The sequence below is a fragment of the Salvelinus sp. IW2-2015 genome, linkage group LG33 (genome assembly GCF_002910315.2).
Source record: "Salvelinus sp. IW2-2015 linkage group LG33, ASM291031v2, whole genome shotgun sequence".
In the NCBI taxonomy this organism is placed as follows: Eukaryota; Metazoa; Chordata; class Actinopteri; order Salmoniformes; family Salmonidae; genus Salvelinus; species Salvelinus sp. IW2-2015.
In genome coordinates, this window is record NC_036872.1 from 20,615,593 (window position 1) to 20,642,093 (window position 26,501).

Sequence of the window (26,501 nt, forward strand, 5' to 3'; positions counted from 1 at the left end):
TATATTGGGTGCAGATGACTGAACTACTCGCTTTTGTGTCTGTAGGTATGTAGACGAGGACGCATACAAAGGTATGTCAATTGCTATTCGTATGTTATGCAGATCACATTTACCATCCTCCTCCCTTACCTCTTTAATGACAATCCCATAGGCCTCTACATTATGGACAAGGTATGTGTATGAAAACCATATCAACATTTTTTTTTTCATTCACCACAAAAACCAAGGTATGAATAATGTGTGCATGCCTTGTTAAACATCTGTAAACATTTTTAAAATGTTGGAATCCCAGACTTCACCCTCCCTACACCTCTGATGAATATAACAAGAAACCTGTTTGTTCACCATGCACTGCAAAATCATTCTGGCTGTGGATACGGAAAACATCAACACATTAACATCAACATGCCAGAGGATATACACATTGGGGCTCTGCTGGGAATTTACCTCATATTTGAATTGTTTTATTCTGCTTTGCCATTAAATGCATAATAAACAGTGACAACTAAAATATTGTGTTAATAGTAGTTATTGCTAAGTGTATTATTATTAATAAAAAGAGGGGTTAGAAAAGAAAAGGCCAAAAGGTTCTTCGAGGATCCATTAAAAGTGGTTCTTCAAAGAACTTAGAGGTTCCCCCACAGATTAAATTTGAAGAACCCCTAAAGGTTACTCCAGGAACGTTTTCGTTTTAGAGTGTACGATGCCTTAGAACGCTGCACCACTCGGGGGGCCTTCGACAAAACATTTCTGTATGGACCTCGCTTTGTGCACGGGGCATTGTCATGCTGAAACAGGAAAAGGCCTTCCCCAAACTGTTGCCCCAAACTGTTGGAAGCACAGAATCGTCTAGGATGTCATTATATGCTGTAGCGTTAAGATTTCCCTTCACTGGTCTAAGGGGCCTAGCCGAACCATGAAAAACAGCCCATGACCATTATTCCTCCTCCACCAAACTTTACAGTTGGCACTATGCATTCGGGCAGGCAGCGTTCTCCTGGCATCCGTCAAACCCAGATTCATCCGTCAGACTGCCAGATAGCGAAGCGTGATTCATCACTCCAGAGAATGCATTTCCACTGTTCTAGAATGGCAGCGAGCTTTACACCACTCCAGCAGACGCTTGGCAATGCACATGGTGATCTTAGGTTTGTGTGCGGCTGCTCAGCCATGGAAATCCTTTTCATTGAGCTCCCGACGAACGGTTCATGTGCTGACGTTGCTTCCAGAGGCAGTTTGAAACTTGGTAGTGAGTGTTGCAACTGAGGACAGATGATTTTTATGCACTACGCACTTCAGCACTTGACGATCATGTTCTGTGAGCTTGTGTGGCCTACCACTTCACAGCTGAGCGGTTGTTCCTCCTAGACATTTCTACTTCACAATAAAAGCTAAAGTAGGGCAGAAATTTAACAAACTGACTTGTTGGAAAGGTGGCATCCTATGACGGAGCCCATTGAAAGTCACTGAGCAAGGCTATTCTAATGACAATGTTTGTCTGTGGAGATTGCATGGCTGTGTGCTCAATGTTCTATACATGTCAGCAGCGGGTGTGGCTGAAATAGCCAAATCACTAATTTGAAGGGGTGTCCACATACTTTTGTATATATAATAAATGTTTGGAACATCCAATCACAATAAAATTGCAGTATCGAATCACAATACATAACATATCGTCACCTAAGTACCGTGATCATATCCTATTGGGAGGTTCCTGGCTATTTCCAGCACTACTAGATAACACTACCCTCTCGCTCTCTCGCTAACGCACATCAGTGTAAAATGTAACAGGAACAGAGCGAGCCATACACTGGCTCTTTATGAGTTTTGGCTCCAGCCCTGTGCCTGCGTAATAAGGGAGGGACTGGAATGTCATCATTGTCTAGTCCATGCAGCGGTTTCCCCCAATGGGGTATATTTAAAGACCATTCAAACCACAGGTGCTAAATATCTGGGACACTGTCTACCTTGTGTCACCTCTGAATGGGATAGGAGGGGAGGGAGAGAAAAAAACTGAAAGAGAAGAGGGGAGGAAGAGATATTGCGAGGGAGAGGGAAGCCAATGACTTTTTTTGAGAGAATGCAGTGGGAAGGAAAACAGGGTGAGACACAGATGGAAGTGGGATGACAGACTGGAAAGAGTTGAGGGATGAGTGAAAGAGAGAGCGAGAGAGATGTGTTGGCATATCAGTGCAGCAGGTCCTGGAGTTCTGCACTGTTCATCTGCGGAATGTGCTGGTTTAGAAAGGTCAGACTTAGTGTGTAACAGCACAGCTTCAAACTCAGACTGACAACCCGCCAGAGCACAGCAGCAGCCAACAGGGAAAGACAGGGAAAAGAGGGGGGGGGGGGTGAGAGGTGTGGAGCGAGGCATGCTGTTGTCCCAAGAGATCACTTAACAGGAGGCCACTATTCAGCATACAAAACACCGACCTCTCCACAGCATGGAGCCATACACATCACCAAGACTAGAAAGGGAGGAGGGACTTGAGCTACCTCACAGCATAGAGACACAGTGACGGAATAACAACAGACAGTGGGAAAGGATAAGAATGGGAGAGAAGAGAGAGAGCAGAGAGAGACAGAGAGAGAGACATACAGAGAGACAGAGAGAGAGACAGAGAGAGAGACAGAGAGAGAGAACAGAGAGAGAGACAGAGAAGAGAGACAGAGAGAGAGAGACAGAGAGAGAGACACACTAATGGTGTCCTAGTTTGAAAAACAGTAGCAGGTAACTGGACTGCCAATGTGTTACTGATCATAGAGCTTCTCTCTCCTCCACTACTCCCAACCCACCTCCATAATTCTCCTCTCCACACAGCACCGGCTTCGTTTCAGCCTCATTAGAGGGACAGGATCACACCCCAAACAGCCGGTGTGTGTCTCTGCCCAAGCCTGCAGGTCTGAGCCAAACAGAAAACCACAACCCAGACACACATTTTAAAACGACTGATTAGAGAGGAAAAAACCATAAGGACCATCTGTCAGTTTCCCCATGTCATTCTGAGCAGGTTGTTATACCAGTGGGGAGAACAAGTATTTGATACACTGCCGATTTTGCGAGTTTTCCTACTACAAAGCATGTAGAGTCTGTCATTTTTTATCAAAGGTACACTTCAACTGTGAGAGACGGAATCTAAAACAAAAACCAGAAAATCCACATTGTATGATTTTTAAGTAATTAATTTGCATTTTATTGCATGACATAAGTATTTGATACATCAGAAAAGCAGAACTTAATATTTGGTACAGAAACCTTAGTTTGTAATTACAGAGATCATACGTGTTCCTGTAGTTCTTGACCAGGTTTGCACACACTGCAGCAGGATTTTGGCCCACTCCTCCATACAGACCTTCTCCAGATCCTTCAGTTTCGGGGCTGTCGCGCGCAATACGGACTTTCGGCTCCCTCCAAAGATTTCTATTGGTTCAGGTCTGGAGACTGGCTAGGCATCCAGGACCTTGAGATGCTTCTTACGAAGCCACTCTTAGTTGCCCTGGCTGTGTGTTTCGGGTCGTTGGTCATGCTGGAAGACCCAGCACGACCCATCTTCAATGCTCTTACTGAGGGAAGAGTTGTTGGTCAAGATCTCGCCATACATGGCCGCCGTCCATCCTCCCCTCAATACGGTGCAGTCGTCCTCGTCCTTTGCAGAAAAGCATCCCCAAAGAATGATGTTCCACCTCCATGCTTTCACGGTTGGGATGGTGTTTCTTGGGGTTGTACGCATCCTTCTATTCCTCCAAACACGGCGAGTGGAGTTTAGAGCAAAAAGCTCTATTTTGTGTCTCATCAGACACATGACCTTCTCCCATTCCTCTCTGGATCATCCAGATGCGTCATTGGCAAACTTCAGACGGGCCTGGACATGCGCTGGCTGAGCAGGGGGACCTTGCGTGCGCTGCCAGGATTTTAATCCATGACGGCGTAGTGTGTTACTTAATGGTTTTTCTTTGAGACTGTGGTCCCAGCTCTCTTCAGTCATTGACCAGTCCTGCGTGGTAGTTCTGGCTGATCCTCACATTCCTCATGATCATTGATGCCCCACGAGTGAGATCTTTGCATGGGCCCCAGAGCGAGGGTGAGTGACCGGTCATCTTGAACTTCTTCCATTTTCTAATAATTGTGCAACAGTTGTTGCCTTCTCTCCAAGCTGCTTGCCTATTGTCCTGTAGCCCTCCCAAGCCTTGTACAGGTCTACAATTTATCCCTTGATGTCCTTACACAGTCTCTCTGGTCTTGGCCATTTGGAGAGGTTGGAGTCTGTTTATTGAGTGTGCTGAAGGGTCTTTTATACATAACGAGTTCAAACAGCTGCAGTTAATACAGTAATGAGTGGAGAACAGGAGGGCTCTTAAAGAAAAACTAACAGGTCGTGAGAGCGGAATCTTACTGGTTGGTAGGTGATCATAAATAACTAATGTCATGCAATAAAATGCAAATTTAATTACTTAAAAATCATACAATGTGATTTTCTGGATTTTTGTTTTAGATTCCTTCTCTCACAGTTGAAGTGTACCTATGATAAAAATTACAGACCTCTACATGCTTTGTAAGTAGGAAAACCTGCAAAATCGTCAGTGTATCAAATACTTGTTCTCCCCACTGTATGTGTTCAGATCTGAAACATTGCGATATAAAGTACTGAGATACAAAATTGAGCGCAATACACACAAATACAGAGATTGATCAAATGTATGTTAACTGATTTGCTCTCATTTACACTTACTAACACACGCACACACGCACGCGCACACACACACACATCTGAACAAAAACATCCAGGAAGCAGGAGTCAGGTCCATCAGTTCAGTATCTGAATATAGCAGAGTGTTGGAAGAGACAGTGGGAATAGCAGCAGCACTGTGGTCCACCATGGTAACCAGGACAGAGACAACATGATTGACTCCCCCTCAACTCCACCACAAACCAAGCATATAGGGGACAGTAAATAGCCCAATAACCTATACACCACACACACATGCATAAGCACACACACGCACACTCAAACAAATAACCAACCTACCCCAACTATATCCTCAACCGTTTATCTCAGATATTCAGTTGAATGGAGAAAAAGCTGTACTTACTCACAGGTCTGACTGTGCCTGAAATCCTGCTCTTGCCTTTTTCCCTGTCAGGTCCAGTCCCAGTGGGATAGAGGAACTCTTTAGGAATGGGAAGAGGTACGGAGCATGAGTTGAAAAAAGCAGAAAAAGGTCATTCCATTCAGAACTGAGTCCCTCAGAGTGAGAAGCACAGTAAATTGCATACTGAGACAGAACGAGAGTGGGAGAGAGAGAGAGAAAGAGCGAAAGATAGAGTGAGCAAGCAAGAGAAACAGAGGAGGGAGTGAGCGAGAGAGGTAGAGAGAGTGTGAGAGCGAATGTGGGGGGGAAAAGCAGGGAGATGGCCAGGGAAAGGAGATGGGAGGGAGTGTAAAGAGGAGGGAGAGTGGGAGAGAGAGGGAGAGAGAAGGGGAGGAAGAGAGAGGGGGAGAGGTAAAACAGAGGGATGCAGTGAGGCATGTTCCATCATGCTTTCCTAATCAATCCCCACACTGTCCCCTTAGATATGCTCTCGGTTTTAGGACCACAGACAGAGAATTACCATTCACTACTGTCCACTACCCACCCAGCCTCCTCAGTGGAAAGGGTGGGAGAGAGGAGATGAAAGCAGGAAAAGAGAGAAAGAGGGAAGGATGTAGCCTACTTGTATTGTTATGCGAGAGAGTGAGGGAGGATAGACTGTGGAGATGTGTGAGAAGAGGAATGTCGCGTGGATGGATGCTTCCCATCCCACGGGACCGTTCTAACAGACAAGGGGTGTACATAAACAGAGGTGTGGACAGGGATAGACATGGGAAGGGAGGGAGCGAGTTGTCCCATAAAGCTGAGCTCAGCGGAGGGCATTCCCTGGTCCCCTGGTTGTACTGGTCCTAACCTACAATACACAGATGAATCAGTTCACGCTTCAGCAAACAAAGGAATGGAGGGGTGGTCAACAACAATGACAAATCAAAAAGAGTAATTCTAGGCAGAAAGCAGTTGGAACACTCAACAAAAAAGGCAGAGATTGATTTATTTTAGCTCATTTTAATCCATTGTACAGGTGAGAAGGTGACTGACGTTTCAAAGTCAAGCTATGTCGAAACGTCAGTCACCTGCTCTCATTTTTTACATTTTAGTCATTTAGCAGACGCTCTTATCCAGAGCGACTTACAGTAGAGTGCATACATTTTATTACATTTTTTTTTTTTTTTTTTTTTTACATACTGAGACAAGGATATCCCTACCGGCCAAACCCTCCCTACCGGCCAAACCCTCCCTAACCCGGACGACGCTATGCCAATTGTGCGTCGCCCCACGGATCTCCCGGTTGCGGCCGGCTGCGACAGAGCCTGGGCGCGAACCCAGAGACTCTGGTGGCGCAGCTAGCACTGCGATGCAGTGCCCTAGACCACTGCGCCACCCGGGAGATTCTGTACAATGGATTAAAGTGAGCTAAAATAAATCACTCTGCTTTTATTTGCTGAGTGTCGAAACTCCTTTCTGCCTCAAATTAGTCAAGTGTTTCTTGATAAACTCTTCTCACAGAAATGAATCACTCACTACCGTACTGACCCCACCAGCCAGGATCCACAGATTACATATGCAAAAGCATATGCTCTCGTCACACACACAGCAGCAGCACCACCACAGCATACTCACATACAGAAGATTTGTGTCCTGTAACAGACTCATCGACATAGCGTATCGAGCGTTTAGCCAGTCAGATCAATGCATGGCCATGGCCTTCACTGTGAATCACTTACTTAGAGAGGCACAGAGCTCTGGTCCCACACGGAGTTGGAGAGCACACATAGAGGGAGAGGCTGCGTCCCAAACGGCACCCTATTTTCAATATAGTGTACTACTTTTGACCAGAACCCAACATGGGCACTAGTCAAATGGAGCGCATTATAAAGGGAATAGGATGCCATTTGGGACACACCCATGGACAGGGAGCCTCCTCTGTGCTGCTCCCCCCACCTGACTGGTCCCGTTCTTCTGCACCTGAAGCAGCCCAATCAATTGGCTCCTCCTGCAGCTCCTCCATTAGTCTAATCTAGCAGGGAGGAGAGGAGAGGACTGAAGGTGCTGCATGGAGCTGCATGGAGAGACCAGGAAGGAAGGCAGCTGCCCAGAAGCTGCTTGATGTCCACATAAATGGCAATTCAGAGCAGAGCTTCTAACACGGATGATTCATTGCCAACTGCTGCACAATTTGTTTACCTTACTCTTGTTTATTATTTGTGTTCTACTACACATTTTCTTGAAATATTTCTCATTGAATTCATATTGGTTATCAAACCAAGTGGGAAATGCATTGAGTTGGGAATATGAGGGGAATCACTGTCCCCTGCTGGCTGCTTACGTAACACAGAGTCTGCACATGACTAGCCATTTATTAGCCCTAACAGCAGCGCTTGACTTTTTATTTAACCTTTGTTTAACTAGGCAAGTCAGTTAAGAACTAATCCTATTTACAATGACGGCCTACCAGAAGGCAAAAGGCCTCCGGCGGGGACGGGCGCTGGGATTAAAAATAAAAAGTAAATAAAAATATAGGACAAAACGCACATCACGACCAGACGTGGGCAGGAGCTCCCCGAATCAGAGTACCCGCACCTCACATTTTTCACTTCTTGAGTTGTGGCACTTATAGAATATCAGCTCAAAATGATGGAGTTCCAGCACCTAAATATAAACAGCATCTATTTAAGTCCAAGTCAAGCACTACCTGACAGCCAGTTGTGCCTCCAGAGGATTAGTTCTGTTCAACCATGGCAATCCTGACTCCACTAATGAAGAAAGATCAGCAGCAGCTCTGTCACTAATTACAGATTAAAGAGGAATTGACTTCAGTTAGGAGCTGCTGTGGTGGTCATGCCTGCTTTGGTGTGAGTCTGTCCACCATCACAGATGAATGGTTTATGGATCTAGTACAGACAGAGTCTGGGGAAGACAGAGTACTGGAGGCAGGGGAATATGTAAGGGATATTAAAGGGTCTATTGGGTCTCTGCTGAGAGGGAAGGATAAAAATAAGAGTGAGAAGACAGCTAGCGGTAGTGAGAACAAGGAACACAAGCAGGACTGGTGATGAAAGGTGTTTAATGATAATGTGTGTGTGTGTGTGTTGGTTCCTTCCTCCTCAGGAGATCAATAGGAGGTGGAGAGGATGTGACAGACAGCAACACTGGGAGACAGGGGGGACAAACCATACTGTACCAAGACCTGCCCTGTTCTAAAGGCACCTAATGACATAACACTTTCACCAGCCACGTCTGGAGTTTGCTGTTGATGAACAGATCTCTATCTATCTCAGGCCCACACAGTTATTCATTCCCACACTGAGTTAGTCCATTTACTCTTCCAGCTCCTAAGAGCATCTCAACTGACTGTAAACAGGGTTGTGTGTGTCACTCTCTCCCTGTTAAGTCTGTGTTAACGCATCCTCCTAGAGGCAGTAAGGCGTGAGGGAGCTGGGGAGAAAACGATCCACACAAGCACACACAGAATTATACTGCATGGTCTCCCTGAGAGGACAAACATGTTCACTTCTGAAACATGATGACATAAAGAACTGAAATAAAAAATGTAGCGCAATACACACAACCACAGAGATTGATCAAATGAACTGCTCTCATTTACACTTACTAACATACTGGCCTAACTGGCTCAGCGCACGCGCGCGTTAGTGCGCGCATATTGATTTGATCTGTCCCCACCAGACACGGTCATAACACAAAGGTTAAAATACCAAAACCAACTATATGAATTTGGGGACAGGTAAAAAAAAAAAAAACACATGAAACATTCATGGACATTTAGCCAGCCTGCTGTTGCTAGCTACATTGTCCTGGGCGAAAAACATGTAGTTGATATTTTACCTGAAATGAATATGATCCTATTTTTTTTGCTGGATCTTTATAGAATTTGTACCCATTTTGAGTCATCCAAAAACGTGTGTTTTCTACTCCAACAATCAATCCACAGATAAAAAGGGGAAACCTAATTAGTTCTATTTTAGCACCTGGCTACGCACACGCCTATCAACGTGCACAAGCAGCTTGGATGAAATGATTGAATAACATGTACAGTACCAGTAAACAGTTTTGACACACCTACTCATTGAAGGGTTTTTCTTGCCTTGATGACAGATTTGCTCACTCTTGGCATTCTCTCAACCAACTTCACCTGGAATGCTTTTCCAACAGTCTTTAAGGAGTTCCCACATATGCTGAGCACTTGTTTGCTGCTTTTTCTTCAACTCCAACTCATCCCAAACCATCTCAATTGGGTTGAGTTCGGGTGATTGTTGAGGCCAGGTCATCTGATGCAGCACTCCATCACTCTCCTTATTGGTCAAATAGCCCTTACACAGCCTGGAGGTGTGTTGGGTCATTGTCCTTGTAACGTGTATGCTGGGAGTCGGGAAGCAAGTACAGGGAGTGACTTTAATAATAAATAACACAAGGAACAAAACAAGAAACACTAGTAGCGTACAGACATGAAACACTGAAACAGAAACAATAACGCCTAGGGAAAGAACCAAAGGAAGTGACAAATATAGGGAAGGTAATCAGGCAGGTGATGGAGTCCAGGTGAGTCTGATGAGGCGCTGGTGCGTGTAACGATGGTGACAGCTGTGCGTAATAATGAGCAGCCTTGTGACCTGGAGCACCGGAGGGAGTATACGTAACAGTCCTGTTGAAAAACAAATGAAAAGTGGGACTAAGTGCAAACCATGGGATATTGCTGCAGAATGCTGTGGTAGCCATGCTGGTTAAGTGTGACTTGAATTCTAAATGAATCACAGACAGCGCACCAGCAAAGTACCCTCACACCGTCACACCTCCTTTCAAATCATATGTTATTTGTCACATACACGTATTTAGCAGATGTTATTGCGGGTGTAGCGCAATGCTCCTCCTCCATGCTTCACGGTGGGAACCACACATGGAGAGATCATCCGTTCACCTACTCTGTGTCTCACAAAGACACGGCAGTTGGAACCAAAAATCTCAAATTTGGACTCATCAGAACAAAGAACAGATTTCCACCAGTTTAATGCCCATTGCTCGTGTTTCTTGGCCCAAGCAAGTCTCTTCTTATTATTGGTGTCCTTTAGTAGTGGTTACTTTGCTGCAAATCAACCATGAAGGCCTGATTCACGCAGTCTCCTCTGAACAGTTGATGTTGAGATGTGTCTGTTCCTTGAACTCTGTGAAGCATTTATTTGGGCTGCAATCTGGGGTGCAGTCAACTCTAATGAACTTATCCTCTGCAGCAGAGGTAACTCTGGGTCTTCCTTTCCTGTGGCGGTCCTCATGAGAGCCAGTTTCATCATTTGAAGAAACCTTCAAAGTTCTTGACATTTTCCTGATTGAATGACCTTCATGTCATTTCTCTTTTCTTATTTGAGCTGTTCTTGCCATAATATGGACTTGGTATTTTACCAAATAGGGCTATCTTCTGTATACCCCCCTACCTTGTCACAACACAACTGATTGGCTCAAACGCATTAAGAAGGAAAGAAATTCAACAAATGAACTTTTAACAAGGCACACCTGTTAATTGAAATGCATTCCAGGTGACTACCTCATGAAGCTGGTTGACAGAATGCCAAGCTTGTGCAAAGCTATCATCAAGGCAAAGGGTGGCTACTTTGAAGAATCTCAAATATACAATATATTTTGATTTGTTTCATACTTTTTTTGGTTGCTAGATGATTCCATATGTGCTGTTTCATAGTTTTGATGTCTTCACTATTATTCTACAATGTAGAAAATAGTACAAATAAAGAATGAGTAGGTGTGTCCAAACTTTTGACTGGTACTGTATGTCCCAAAAAAAATTGCAGCGGTTTGGTCAGCATGTAAGGCATTCATAGGCGTGCGGGCACGAACACACACACACACACACACACACACACACACACACACACACACACACACACACACACACACACACACACACACACACACACACACACACACACACGCACACGCACACAAAAGTGATACTGCATGGTCTGCATGGTCACAAACATCACATATACACACACTCAACACAGGCAACCGCCACCAACAGATCCACAGATGACGCAATCTCTATTGCACTCCACACGGCCCTCTCCCACCTGGACAAAAGGACCACTTACATGAGAAAAAAGTTCATTGACTGAAGCTCAGCCTTTAACACCGTAGTGCCCTCCAAGATCATCACTAAGCTAAGAACCCTGGGATTAAAGACCTCCCTCTGCAACTGGGTCCTGGACTTCCCAACGAGCCACCCCCAGGTGGTGAGGGTAGGCAACAACACATCCGCCACGCTGACCCTCAACACAGGGGCCCCTCAGGGGTGCGTGCTTATTCCACTCCTGTACTCCCTGTTCACCCACGACTGTGTAGCCACGCATGACTCCAATACTATCATTAAGTTTGCAGACGACATGACGGTGGTAGGCCTGATCACAGACTACAATGAGGCAGCCTACAAGGAGGAGGTCAGAGACCTAGCACTGTAGTGCCAGGACAACAACCTCTCCCTTAACGTATGCAAGACAAAGGAGCTAAACGTGGACTACAGGAAATGGAGGGCCGAGCACGCCCCCATTCATATCGACGGGGCAAGAGTGGAGCGGGTCGAGAGCTTCAGGTCCCTCTGTGTCTACATCACTTAGGACATATCATGGTCCAACCACACCAACACAGTTGTGAAGAGGGCACGTCAAGGCCTCTTCCACCTCAGGAGGCATGGGCCCTCAGATCCTCAAAAAGTTCTACAGGTGCACCACTGAGAGCATCTTGACTGGCTGCATCACTGCTTGGTATGGCAACTTCTTGGCATCTGTCCGCAAGGCGTTGCAGAGGGTACGGGTACTCATTATTTTACTGTGTTACCATTTCCTTTTTTTATTTGAACTCTGCATTGTTGGGAAATGGCTTGTACATTAGCACTTCACGGTAAAGTCTACACCTGTTGTATCGGGCACATGTGACAAATAAAATGTGGTTTGATTTGAATGTCCCTTTGGCCTCCTGGCCCTCTCGTCAGCACTGGTTACTGGGATTCTCCTGAGTAAAAGACATCAGTGGGTACTAGTCTAACACCTCCCCTTCTAAACAAGGCTGTCTCGAGGACATTTTAAAGGCTCAACACAAACTGATCCACACTTCCATCTCGCTTCCCTCTGTATCAGTCTATCCTAGGGTAGAGAGGATCAACATAAATCCAGCCTATAGCTATCTGTTTGTGGGTCTCTATAAATCTATGTCGCTGTATGTGTATGTTTCACTGGCTCTCCTCTCCTGCCTGGTTAATGACTCTACAGGGGGTGCTGGTGTCCAGTACTCACCACTCACCACCCACAGCCTCAGACAGACAAACAGCAGAGACGGCTCAATTACCACACCTTAGACTGAGGCGACCGAACACCCACGCAGAGACAGACACACAGGCCTGGCTACACAAAACACACAGGGTAGAGCCTAATGTTGTAAATACAGAAAACACAGTTTTTTTTGTGCAGTTTCAAACACACGTGTGCCAGTCTAATTGTGAGTGACGAGTGATAGGTTTTCTTCACATCCTCTTTCGCTCTCTCTCTCTCTCTGTTTCGCTCGGTCACTCTAAAATTAGAGAGCTTACTTTAAAATGGAGCCCAGGGGAATATATAGCCTGTCTTTCTTGAGACACTGTGTACTGTAGTTAGTAGACTAGACTAGACCAAGCAGGGGTTGGGCTGCTGCCAGGCAGGGTTAATTGTGAAGACGAAAGCCCTTCCATGCTTTTCCCACAGGCTTTTGACAACAGACACCAATCACATGCAACAAGAATGAGTCCTTTTGGAAAGGAGAGAGTTCTGTTATCAAGAGTCTGAATGAGCGGCTGGTTCTCACAGTAATGGTAGCAGCATACAGTAAGTAGTCTGTGTTCCAACCTCCTCACTGAGAGAGCGGACCACACTGACCCCATGTGGCCACAATGGGAACTCTACAGGGTTTTCTAGTTAGAATGTAGACCCAAACATCCGGCACAAATACCAGTGGACACTGGAGACCTGAGCAGAGGATGTATGTCAGATATATCCAGTCTGTCTGGACAGAGTGACATACTGAACATGCTGGACCATAAAGTGAGTTAAATACCTTTCACCTAGTGGGTATTTGTTCAACTAAACTAACAGACCTGTCAACAAGATACACAAGACGTAAATCCTCCCTCTGTAAACAATGACAACCTCCTCCTCCAGTTCCCTTGCAGGGTAATCTATCTATTCCACCTCTGTTTAGCCTGGTAAGATATCGAGATCAAACTCTCTTTTACAATGATTGTCTAAATAATCTATTAGCAATACAGGACTCACAGTGTGAAGTCACCTTACATTTAAAGTGTGACAGAACCAAAAAAGCAACTTATCCTTTTGAAAGGATCGTTATGAGTCTAAAACATGTATTCTTGTGTCAAAATTGACTACAATGTGTAAATAGGATAATTTTGGTCATAACGTCAGTTTCGTCCAAAACAGAAATTTGCAAGATAATTAAGGGGAAAATTACGGGTATTGTAACAGTTATCCTTGAGTTGGGTTTACTTCAATGCTGCCCACAGCTGGCAGCACTCAAGTAATCATCAATTCAGAGCGCAGCTGGACACAAACTGATCATCATGGTCACAACATCACGTAAATGATATGCGCGCATCGATGTGGCTGGAAGCCGCAAGTTGTTATGATTCTGAACAGTCAGATGGCAACAATGAAGAGAAGCTGCCGTGTGGGGAATTGTAGGTGGCTCGTTTCAGCTCGTTTTGTCTTGATCTTGATACCATGTCTTATTTTGAGGTGTTTTTACTGATTTCATGTCAATGCTAATATGGCTAAAATTCACTAGCTAGCTAACCAACAACTATAACGATGTATTTGAAAGACAAGTGCTCATTGTGCACATGTATTTATGACTAAATACAATTTACACGTTGTCAACAATCTAAGCCAACCCCGCCTGTTTTCCCCCATAGTTGCGTACGCCTCGGTTTTGTTGCTAAACAACCAACCTGTCTCCAGACACCAGACCTGGAAGACTGTTTATCTAGTAGGGTGAGTGACTAACTGTGTATTGTTTTGGCAAAGTACAAACGCTTCCCACGTTCGAACACTCACACACAAGAGACACCCACATCAAAGCACACCTCCAAAACCCAAATCTTCTTCTCAGTCACATTTCCTAATGTGGAGAATTGAAACCGAGGCGTAAATCAGCAAGTTCAGCCTCCCTTTAAAAGCACAGCATTATCAAACAACACGCATTCTTACCAGACTGGTCATTCATCATGCGGATGGCTTTGGCCTTGGCCAGCTCCAGCGCTGTGACCCATCTCTGGCGCTCCACCTCCGTGCTGGCCTTCAGGTGGTAGGTGCGCCCACCGCTGCTCAGGACGATGTTACAGGCATCCTCCGTGTCGATGTGGGCCGTGGCCAGGTTGATGGTGCCGCGACACGTATGGGCCATCTCTGCCTGAGTCCTGCAGGGGAACAACCACAAAGACAGACAGAGAGACAGGGACACAGACACAAGAAACAGAGACAGACAGAGCGATAGAGAGACGTACAAGGACAAGACACCAAGTCACAGAAACAGAGATGGGGACAAAAACAAAAAAGATAGAAGGGCTGATTAGTAGTCAAATCCCAATGCTTTGTATCTACTACTAACCTACTGTAACGTTATGTCTGACTGGACAGTGTATGCAGTCGCTTGATAAACAGTCATGACAAAACACTACATTATTCCAATATTTGGCGATGGGGCCAGGCTCAGGTACAGGTTCAGGCGAGAGGAGGCTAGTAAGCAGGGAAGCAAGGAGGCAGAGGGATAGAGAGAGTCAGAAATAGGGAGGGACACATGCAATAGTGAAATTAAAAGATAGTGGCTTAGAAAGTTAAAACAGTCAAGAGCCATCCATGGCTTACAGTCTTGTAGACTGTATTAAACTACTGTGTAACAGTGTTCTCTGTTCTCAGCATGTCTATACACACATTCTCACATACAGCCAGCACCGGAAATGCCCACAAGGATAGTAAAACAGGGGTTAGGTTTAGGAGTTAGGGTTAAGGTTAGGTTTAGGGTTTTAGGGAAAATAGGATTTTGAATGGAAATCAATTTTAGGTCCCCACAAGGACAGTAAAACATATACTGTGTGTATGTGTGCACACAGACTTTGGGCAAAGAACCTAGTATTGCACTTTCAGTGGGCCACAGAATGTTGGATAACAAGGCCATTGTGTGGCTCCAAACTCCCATGGTAGACAAAACCAAACAATGAATAACAACACTGCACACAAAGGACAGAGAGAAAGAGAGAGGGTGTGAGAGAGAGGAAAGGGGAGAAAGACCACAGAGAAAGAAAGAGTGAGAATTTCCTTGGACCAACTTGTTTCCACATTTACAATAATCATCATCAGTCTGAGCTAACCATAGACGCTGGACCATCATCAGAGAACAGACACATGTGAATGAAATCCTTCAAATCCTTGATGCAGATAAGTCCTCAGGAGAAGAGCAATACAATTACTCAAACAAATAGTTTTGTCATGGAGGTACATTGGGACACTTCAGCCTAATTAGTATTGGCTAGGCTGTGTGGTAGGACCAGGGTGTCAGTCTCCCCTCTGAGGACAGAGCAGGAGCTCAGTCACAACTCACAAGCTTTATCCTCAGCAACCCAATAAGGAGCAGTTTAATGTGAACAGGCTCAAAGAACAACAGACATTATACAGGGGAAGGGGCTGGGATGGGCAGTGTGTGTGTAGGATATCTATCTGTTTGTACACAGTTGTCCAAGTCCCAGACATAAGTTACTTAGTATCAGTTGCAGTGCCCTGGAGCTATGTCCGATCGCTGACCTCCTGTAATGGTGAGAACAGCTAAGCTCAACCAGCTTCTGAGGAGGTAATACAGCCCATGTCCCACGGTGTGTGTGTCAAATCAAATCAAATTATATTGGTTACATATACATGGTTAGCAGATGTTATTGTGAGTGTAGTGAAATGCTTGTGCTTCTATATCTGACAGTGCAGCAGTATCTAACAGATAATATCTAACAAATTCCACAACAAAACCTAATACACACAATCTAGTAAAGGAAAGGGATAAGACTATATAAGTATAAAGTATATGGATGAGCAGTGAGAGCGGCTAAGATGCAATAGATAGTAAAGAATAGATAGTGAAGGATACAGTATACATTATATACATATGAGATGAGTAATGCGAGATATGTAACCATTCTTAAAGTGGCATTATTAAAGTGACTAGTGTTCCATTTAATAAAGTGGCCAATGATATCAAGTCTGTAGGAAGGCAGCCGCCTCTCTGTGCTAGTGGTGGCTGTTTAACAATCTGATGACCTTGAGATAGAGATTTAAAAACAGCTTCTATGTCCTAGCTTTGATTCACCTGTATTGACATCGCCTTCTGGATGGAAGCAGGGTGAACAGGCAGTGGCTCGGGTGGTTATTGTCCTTGATGATCTTTTTTGCCTTCCTGTGACATCGGGTGTTGTAGGTGTCCTGGAGGGCAGGTAGTTTGCCCCCGGTGACGCATTGTGCAGACCGCACCACCCTCTGGAGAGCCTTGCGGTTGTGGGCAGTACAGTTTCCATACCAGGTGGTGATGCAGCCCAACTGGATGCTCTCAATTGTGCACCTGTAAAAGTTTGTGAGGGTTTTCGGTGACAAGCCAAATTTTTTCAGTTTCCTGAGGTTGAAGAGGCGCTGTTGAGCCTTCTTCACAACACTGTCTGTGTGCGTGGACCATTGCTCTTTGTCGGTGACATGAACACAAAGGAACTTAAAACTTTCCACCTTCTCCACTGCTGTCCCGTCGATGTGGATTGGGGGGGTGCTCCCTTTGCTGTTTCCTGAAGTCCACAATCATCTCTTTTGTTTTGCTGACATTGATTGAGAGGTTATTTTCCTGACACCACACTCCGAGGGCCCTCACCACCTCCCTGTAGGCTGTCTCGTCGTTGTTGGTAATCAAGCGTACCACTGTTGTGTCGTCTGCAAACTTGATGATTGAGTTGGAGGCATGCATGGCCACGCAGTCATGGGTGAACAGGGAGTACAGGAGGGGGCGGAGCATGCACCCTTGTGGGGCCCCAGTGTTGAGGATCAGAGGTGGAGGTGTTGTTTCCTACCTTCACCACCTGGGGGCGGCCCGTCAGGAAGTCCAGGACCCAGTTGCACAGAGTGGGGTCGAGACCCAGGGTCTCAGGCTTAATGATGAGTTTGGAGGGTACTATGGTGTTTCGATGCTGAGCTGTAGTCAATGAACAGCATTCTTACATAGGTATTCCTCTTGTCCAGATGGGATAGGGCAGTGTGATGGCGATTGCATCGTCTGTGGACCTATTGGGGCGATAAGCAAATTGGAGTGGGTCTAGGGTGTGGGAAAGTCTGGGAAAGTCATATTCCTGGTTGTAGTGTTGGTTGTGCGTGTGTGTGTGAATGTGTGTGGACGTGTTTTTGTTTGTTTACTATTCTTGTGGGGACTTCTGCTCCCCACAAGAATAGTAAACCAACATTTGACCAACTGCTATGCTATTTGACTAAATACTATTTCTAGGGGGTTAGGGTTAAGGTTAGAATTAGTGTTAGAATTAAGTTTAGGAGCTAGGGTTAAGGTTAGAGTACGGGTTAGGATTTTGAATGGGACTGAATTGTGTGTCCCCACAAGGTTAGTTGTACAAGACTGTGTGTATACCTAAATGTGTTCAAACATCCATCCTCATTGACCCCTGCCCCTCTGCCAGAACCAGCTGTCTCGCAGCATTATCCTGCCAATTGAACCAGCACGCACTCAGCCCAGAGCAACATGATCACACGCGTGCGCGTCTCGAGACACTCACTCAGGGTTTCTGTCCTGAAATGTCTGAAAGCTTCTAAGAAGTGCGTGTGTCGTCGTGTTGGAGAGAAAACAGTCTAGCTAGCAAGAACAGTGCTTAGTTTACAAGGCTAATTGAGAATATATTTTGAATGTGTTGTCTGTGAGTCAGTGAGTGAGTGAGTGAGTGAGTGAGTAACAGAAAGTATATTTATATACACTGCTCAAAAAAATAAAGGGAACACTTAAACAACACAATGTAACTCCAAGTCAATCACACTTCTGTGAAATCAAACTGTCCACTTAGGAAGCAACACTGATTGACAATAAATTTCACATGCTGTTGTGCAAATGGAATAGACAAAAGGTGGAAATTATAGGCAATTAGGCAAAGACCCCCAAAAAAGAGTGATTCTGCAGGTGGTGACCTGCTGGAGGTCATTTTGCAGTGCTCTGGCAGTGCACCTCCTTGCACAAAGGCGGAGGTAGCGTCCTGCTGCTGGTTGTTGCCCTCCTACGCCTCCTCCACGTCTCCTGATGTACTGGCCTGTCTCCTGGTAGCGCCTCCATGCTCTGGACACTACGCTGACAGACACAGCAAACCTTTTTGCCACAGCTGCTTGATGTGCCATCCTGGATGAACTGCACTACCTGAGCCACTTGTGTGGGTTGTAGACTCCGTCCATGCTACCACTAGAGTGAGAGCACCGTCAGCATTCAAAAGTGACCAAAACATCAGCCAGGAAGCATAGGAACTGAGAAGTGGTCTGTGGTCACCACCTGCAGAATCACTCCTTTTTTGGGGGTCTTGCTAATGCCTATAATTTCCACTTTTGTCTATTCCATTTGCACAACAGCATGTGAAATTTATTGTCAATCAGTGTTGCTTCCTAAGTGGACAGTTTGTTCATAGAAGTGTGATTGACTTGGAGTTACATTGTGTTGTTTAATGTTCCCTTTATTTTTTTGAGCAGTGTATATACACACACACACACACATGCACACACACACGCGTTAAAAAGTTTGGCGTCACTTAGAAATGTCCTTGTTTTTGAAAGAAAAGCGACTTTTTTGTCCATTAAAATTACATCAAATTGTTTAGAAATACAGTGTAGACATTGTTAATGTTGTAACTGACTATTGTAGCTGGAAACGGCCGATTTTTTATGGAATATCTACAGTTGAAGTCGGAAGTTAATAAACACTTATGTTGGAGTCATTAACTTCTTATGGCTGCAGGGGCAGTATTGAGTAGCTTAGATGAAAGGTTGCACAGAGGTGCCCATAGTAAACGGCCTGCTCCTCAGTCATAGTTGCTAATATATGCATATTATTATTAGTATTGGATAGAAAACACTCTGAAGTTTCTAAAAGTGTTTGAATTATGTCTGTGAGTATAACAGAACTCATATGGCAGGCAAAAACCTGAGAAAAAATCCAAACAGGAAGTGGAAATTCTGAGGCTGGTAGATTTTCAACCAAGCTCCCATTGAAATTACAGCGAGATATGGATGAGTTTTCACTTCCTACGGCTTCCACTAGATGTCAACAGTCTGTAGAACTTTGTCTGATGACTCTACTGTGAAGGGGGCCGAAGGAGACAGGAATGAGTCACCACTGCCATGAGGTGACCATTCTTTCACCATGCGCCTTCACATAAGAGGGAGCTCCGTTCCATCGCTCATCTGAAGTCAATGTAATTCTCCGGTTGGGACGTTATTCAAGATTTATGTTAACAACATTCTAAAGATTGATTCAATACATTGTTTGACATGTTTCTACGGACTGTTAACGGAACTTTTGGACATTTCGTCAGGTTTTAGTGAACGCGCTTTCCTGACGTTGGATTTGTATACCAAACACGCAACAAAAATAGCTATTTGGACAGAAATTATGTACATTACCGAAAAAAACAAACATTTCTTGTGGAAGTGGGAGTCCTGGGAGTGCATTCCGACGAAGATCAGCAAATGTAAGTGAAGATTTATAATGCTTTTTATGAGTTTTGTTGACTGCACAATTTGGGCGGGTAACTGTATGATGGCTTGCTTTTGTGGCTGAACGCTGTTTTCAGATTATTGAATATTGTGTTTTGCCGTAAAGCTTTTTGAAATCTGACACAGCGGTTGCATTAAGAACAAGTGTATATTTAATTCTATGTAAAACATGTATCTTTCATCAAAGTTTATGATGAGTATTTCTGTTATTTGACGTGGCTCTCTGCAATTTCTCCGGATATTTTGGAGGCATTTCTGAACATGGCGCCAATGTAAACGGAGGTTTTTGGATATAAATATGAACTTAATCGAACAAGACATATATGTATTGTGTAATATGAAGTCCTATGAGTGTCATCTGATGAAGATCATCAAAGGTTAGTGATTCATTTTATCTCTATTTGTGCTATTTGTGACTCCTCTCTTTGGCTGGAAAAATGGCAGAATTTTTCTTTGAGTTGGTGGTGACCTAACAATCGTTTGTGGTGCTTTCGCTGAAAAGCCTATTTGAAATCGGACACTTTGGTGGGATTAACAACAAGATTACCTTTAAAATGGTATGTTTGAGGAATTTTAATTATGAGATTTGTTGTTTGAATTTGGCGCCCTGCACTTTCACTGGCTGCCCCTCCTCCAATCCGTTACCGGGATTGCAGCCATAAGAAGTTAACCTCTTTCAGCTAGGGGGCACTATTTTTATGTTTGGAAAAATAACGTTCCCAAGGTAAATGGACTATTTCTCAGGCCCAGGTGCTAGAATATGCATATAATTGACAGATTAGGATAGAAAACACTCTAAAGTTTCCAAAACTGTCTAAATATTGTCTGTGAGTATAACATAACTGATTTTGCAGGCGAAAACCTGAGGAAATCCAACCCGGAAGTGCCTTTTATTTGGAAAAATCCCTGTTCCATTGCCTGCCCCTCCTCCATTTAAAGAGGTATCAACCAGATTCCTTTTCCAATGGCTTCCTCAGGCTGTGACCAGGCTTTAAACATAGTTTCAAGCTTTTATTTTGAAAAATGAGCCAGATTTATCAAAACGTGTCAGGTGTCCTTTGATTAGTTCATGCGCCCGAGAGTTGTAGCTCGACATTTTCTTTCTCTGTATTGAACAGTTTACCGTCTGGTTGAAATATTATCGATTATGTATGTTAAAAACAACCTGAGGATTGATTATAAAAACGTTTGACATGTTTCTACGAACATTACGGATACGTTTTGGAATTTGTCTGCCCTTCAGGACCAGAACGAGCCTGTGGTTTTCTGAACATAACGCGCAAACCAAATGGCGGTTTTTGGTTATAAAACTAATCTTTATCGAACAAAAATAACATTTATTGTGTAACTGGGAGTCTCGTGAGTGCAAACATCCGAAGATTATCAAAGGTAAGCGATTCATTTTATTGCTTTTCTGACTTTCGTGACCAAGCTAATTTGCGGCTAGCTGTTCTTACTGTTTTGTCTAGTAATTGATAAACTCACAAACGCTTGGATTGCTTTCGCTGTAAAGCATATTTTCAAAATCTGACACGATAGGTGGATTAACAACAACCTAAGCTGTGTTTTGGTATATTTCACGATTATAAATATTTTTTGTATTATTTTTGAATTTGCGTCAAGAGGTTGAACAGCTTGGAAAATTCCAGAAAATGTCATGGCTTCAGAAGCTTCTGATAGGCTAATTGACATAATTTGAGTCAATTGGAGGTGTACCTGTGGATGTATTTCAAGGCCTACCTTCAAACTCAGTGCCTCTTTGCTTGACATCATGGGAAAATCAAAAGAAATCAGCCCCCAAAAATTGTAGACCTCCACAAGTCTGGTTCATCCTTGGGAGCAATTTCCAAACGCCTGAAGGTACCACGTTCATCTGTACAAACAGATGCAGCCATCATACAGCTCAGGAAGGAGACGCGTTCTGTCTCCTAGAGATCAACTTACTTTGGTGCGAAAAGTGCAAATCAATCCCAGAACAACAGCAAAGGACCTTGTGAAGATGCTGGAGGAAACAGGTACAAAAGTATCTACATCCACAGTAAAACAAGTCTTAAATCGACATAACCTGAAAGGCCGCTCAGCAAGGAAGAAGCCACTGCTCCAAAACCACCATAAAAACCCAGACTACGGTTTGCAAATGCACATGAGGACAAAGATCGTACTTTTTGGAGAAATGTCCTCTGGTCTGATGAAACAAAAATAGAACTGTTTGGCCATAATGACCATCGTTATGTTTGGAGGAAAAAGGGGGAAGCTTGCAAGCCAAAGAACACCATCCCAACCGTGAAGCACAGGGGTGCCAGCGTCATGTTGTGGGGGTGCTTTGCTGCAGGAGGGACTGGTACACTTCACAAAATAGATGGCATCAGGAGGAATTGAAAATTATGTGGATATATTGAAGCAACATCTCAAGACATCAGTCAGGAAGTTAAAGCTTGGTCGCAAATGGGTCTTCCAAATGGACAATGACCCCAAGCATACTTCCAAAGTTGATTCAAAATGGCTTAAGGACAACAAAGTCAAATTATTGGAGTGGCCATCACAAAGCCCTGACCTCAATCCTATAGAACATTTGTGGGCAGAAGTGAAAAAGCGTGTGCGATCAAGGAGGCCTACAAACCTGACTCAGTTACACCAGCTCTGTCAGGAGGAATGGGCCAAAATCCACCCAATTTATTGTGGGAAGCTTGTGGAAGGCTACCCGAAACATTTGACACAATTTAAAGGCAATGCTACCAAATACGAAATGAGTGTATGTAAACTTCTAACCCACTGAAAATGTGAAGAAATAAAAGCTGAAATATATCATTCTCTCTACTATTATTCTGACATTTCACATTCTTAAAATAAAGTGGTGATCCTAACTGATCTAAGAGGGAATTTTTACTAGGATTAAATGTCAGGAATTGTGAAAAACTGAGTTTAAATGTATTTGGCTAAGGTGTATGTAAACTTCCGACTTCAACTGTACATAGGCGTACAGAGGCCCATTATCAGCAACCGTCACTCCTGTGTTCAAATGGCACATTGTGTTAGCTAATCCAAGTGAATCATTTTAAAAGGCTAATTGATCATTAGAAAACCCTTTTGCAATTATGTAAGCACAGCTGAAACCTGTTGTGCTGATTAAAGAAGCAATAAAACTGGCCTTCTTTAGACTAGTTGAGTATCTGGAGCATCAGCATTTGTGGGTTCGATTACAGGCTCAAAATGGACAGAAACAAAGACCTTTCTTCTGAAACTCGTCAGTCTATTCTTGTTCTAAGAAATTAAGGCTATTCCATGCGAGAAATTGCAAAGAAACTGAAGATCTCGTACAACGCTGTGCACTACTCCATTCACAGAACAGCGCAAACTGGCTCTAACCAGAATAGAAAGAGGAGTGGGAGGCTAGTCTCTCTTGACTGTTTTGCCAAGACATGAGTAGCTGGCCAGCCTGCTTGCAAGATTTAATTCTGGGTGCCGATATTAAAGGTAAAGCTGATCCTAAACAAGCAATTTGTGGTCAACTTTTCCCTGGCTACATCGTCATGCAAAGCAACAGGGAGAGAAGGGTTCCTCAACAGCCCAGCGTGCGCTGCCTTCCCAGAGCTCCAGCTCTAACTGTGTCACACCACTGTAAGTGTGCTGATGAGAAAGATGAAATCCATTCTGATCCCTCTGCCCTGTGAGGAGGCAAGGCCATGCAACGGCAAAGGGATTACAGAGCCAAGGCACAGCAGAAGCTGAGAGAGAGAGAGCGAGCGAGAGCGCGCGTGCGTGCGTGAGGGCCAGCGGGTCCTGTGTGTTGTGCTGTGCTGGTAAAGCATTAAGGGGCTTTTACCTGTCGTTCCCCTGAGCACCACACAACCACACAAAACACAGATCCACCGATCTGAGGGCGTGTAATGAAACAGAACAGCGTCTCAACACACTAGAGAGACTAGCTGGCACAGGCATGAGCAGACAGGCAGAACACACAGAGACAAACAGGTAAACAGAGAGACATACATGAATAAAGACAAGGACAAATATACAGCATGTAAGAAGGGAACACAACAGGATACAAGGAGAGATAGGCACTACATGTCCCTTGGTGTTTTCCTCCTAAGGAGGGAGAGAGTAATGAAAACATGAGACAAGCAAACCAAGACAGAGATACTGCGGCATGACATGACCTGCTGAAAGATTAAAGCTGAGGATGTTAAGTTTTTCTATTCAGCATTGTCTCTCGCACACACACACACACACACACACACCACACACACACACACACACACACACACACACACACACACACACACACACACACACACACACACACACACACACACACACACACACACACACACACACACACACACACAGTGACCTGGCACTGAGCTCAAGGAGGAGCCCATTAATTTGATTAGACCACGTCTTCCCTCCTTTCCCCTCTCCAACATCTCCAGGCCAGAGCGAGCATACGTCCGAGGAAGGCTCTGAGCTCAGTGCTGAGCAGGACTGTCTCTGTCCCTCCAGCTGGCTCTGTATTGTCTCATAACTCTTCTTTCCTCCCTTCAGGCAAAGGACACAGTGTGCCAGCAAGAACAAAAACCTAACAGAGCTGAAAACGATGCAGAACCCCCTAGCCGTGTAACTATCCAGTTAAAACTGTATTAATACTTCTATCTCAGAGCCAAGCATGGAGCCGCCAGGCTGAGTGTGTGTGAGGCAGTGATAGCAGGGCTTGCATAGGGCTCCAGACATTAATGCTTTGTAATCTTTACTAAAGCACTGTCAGATTTCCTTCAGAGGTAAGTAAGGTGTGATGAGAATTAAAGCCGGAAGAAAGGTCAATAAAGAAATAAAAAATGAAAGACGTGAGGAGGAGGGGAAAGGCCTTGTCACACATTGAAGTGAGATAATGGTGGGTGTTCACCTCAGTAATTTACAGTACCTGACTGGTGATGGGAAAACAGTAAACAGCCAAGGATGGTGGGGGAGGTGGCTGTCGTGGAGTAAAAGAGAGGCAGCAAAAATAATCAAAAGTTGATTGGTCACGTACATAGTTTAGCAGATGTTAAAGCTGGTGCAGCAAAATGCTCATGTTATTAGACCTGACCTCCCTTGACCAGCACAAAAACATCCTGTGGCGTACTGCATTAGCATCAAATAGCCCCGCGATATGCAACTTTTCAGGGAAGTTAGGAACCAATATACACAGGAAGTTAGGAAAGCAAAGGCTAGCTTTTTCAAACAGAAATTTGCATCCTGTCGCACAAACTCCAAAATGTTCTGGGACACTGTAAAGTCCATGGAGAATAAGAGCACCTCCTCCCAGCTGCCCACTGCACTGAGGCTAGGAAACACTGTCACCACCGATAAATCCACTATAATTGAGATTTCAATAAGCATTTTTCTACGGCTGGCCATGCTTTCCACCTGGCTACCCGACCCCTGTCAACAGCTCTGCACCCCCCACAGCAACTTGCCCAAGCCTCCCCCATTTCTCTTCACCCAAATCCAGATAGCTGATGTTCTGAAAGAGCTGCAAAATCTGGACCCCTACAAATCAGCAGGGCTAGACAATCTGGACCCTCTCTTCCTAAAATTATCCGCCGAAATTGTTGCAACCCCTATTACTAGCTTGTTCAACCTCTCTTTTGTATCGTCTGAGATCCCCAAAGATTGGAAAGCTGCCACGGTCATCCCCCTCTTCAAAGGGGGAGACACTCTAGACCCAAATGCTACAGACCTATATCTATCCTACCCTGCCTTTCTAAGGTCTTCGAAAGCCAAGTCAACAAACAGATCACCGACCATTTCGAATCCCACCGTACCTTCTCCGCTATGCAATCTGGTTTCTGAGCTGGTCATGGTGCACCTCAGCCACGCTCAAGGTCCTAAACGATATCATAACCGCCATCGATACGAGACAATCTGCGCAGCCTTATTCATCAACCTGGCCAAGGATTACGACTGTCAATCACCATATTCTTATCGGCAGACTCAACAGCCTTGGTTTCTCAAATGACTGCCTAGCCTGGTTCACCAACTACTTCTCACACAGAGTTCAGTGTGTCAAATCGGAGGGCCTGTTGTCCGGACCTCTGGCAGTCTCTATGGGGGTGCCACAGGGTTCAATCCTCAGGCCGACTCTTTTCTATGTATACACAATGATGTCGCTCTTGCTGCTGGTGATTCTCTGATCCACCTCTACGCAGACGACACCATTCTGTATACTTCTGGCCTTCTTTGGACACTGTGTTAACTAACCTCCAGACAAGCATCAATGCCATACAACTCTCCTTCCGTGGTCTCCAACTGCTCTTAAATGCAAGCAAAACTAAAAATGCATGCTCTTCAACCGATCGCTGCCCACACCTACCCACCCGTCCAGCTCACTACTCTGGACGGTTCTGACTTAGAATATGTGGACAACTACAAATACCTAGGTGTCTGGTTAGACTGTAAACTCTCCTTCCAGAATCACATTAGCATCTTCAATCCAAAATGTAATCTAGAATCGGCTTCCTATTTCGCAACAAAGCATCCTTCACTCATGCTGCCAAACATACCCTCGTAAAACTGACTATCCTACGATCTCTC

General features: G+C 44.6%; 2 protein-coding genes across 5 annotated transcripts in view; one reads left to right on the forward strand and one right to left on the reverse strand.

Annotated features, from left to right (window-relative positions):
- The window catches only part of LOC111957646 (ankyrin-1-like), a 312,240-nt gene that overhangs the window by 169,980 nt on the left and 115,759 nt on the right, over positions 1-26,501 (forward strand). The gene's annotated exons all lie outside the window — the stretch shown is intronic.
- LOC111957647 (oxysterol-binding protein 2) overlaps positions 1-26,501 on the reverse strand; it is a 275,496-nt gene that overhangs the window by 45,417 nt on the left and 203,578 nt on the right. For both annotated transcript variants that reach the window (XM_070437050.1, XM_023978552.3), the window contains exon 2: positions 14,364-14,572. In XM_070437050.1, the coding sequence (XP_070293151.1) occupies positions 14,364-14,572 (209 nt within the window). The remainder of the gene's footprint in view (positions 1-14,363; positions 14,573-26,501) is intronic.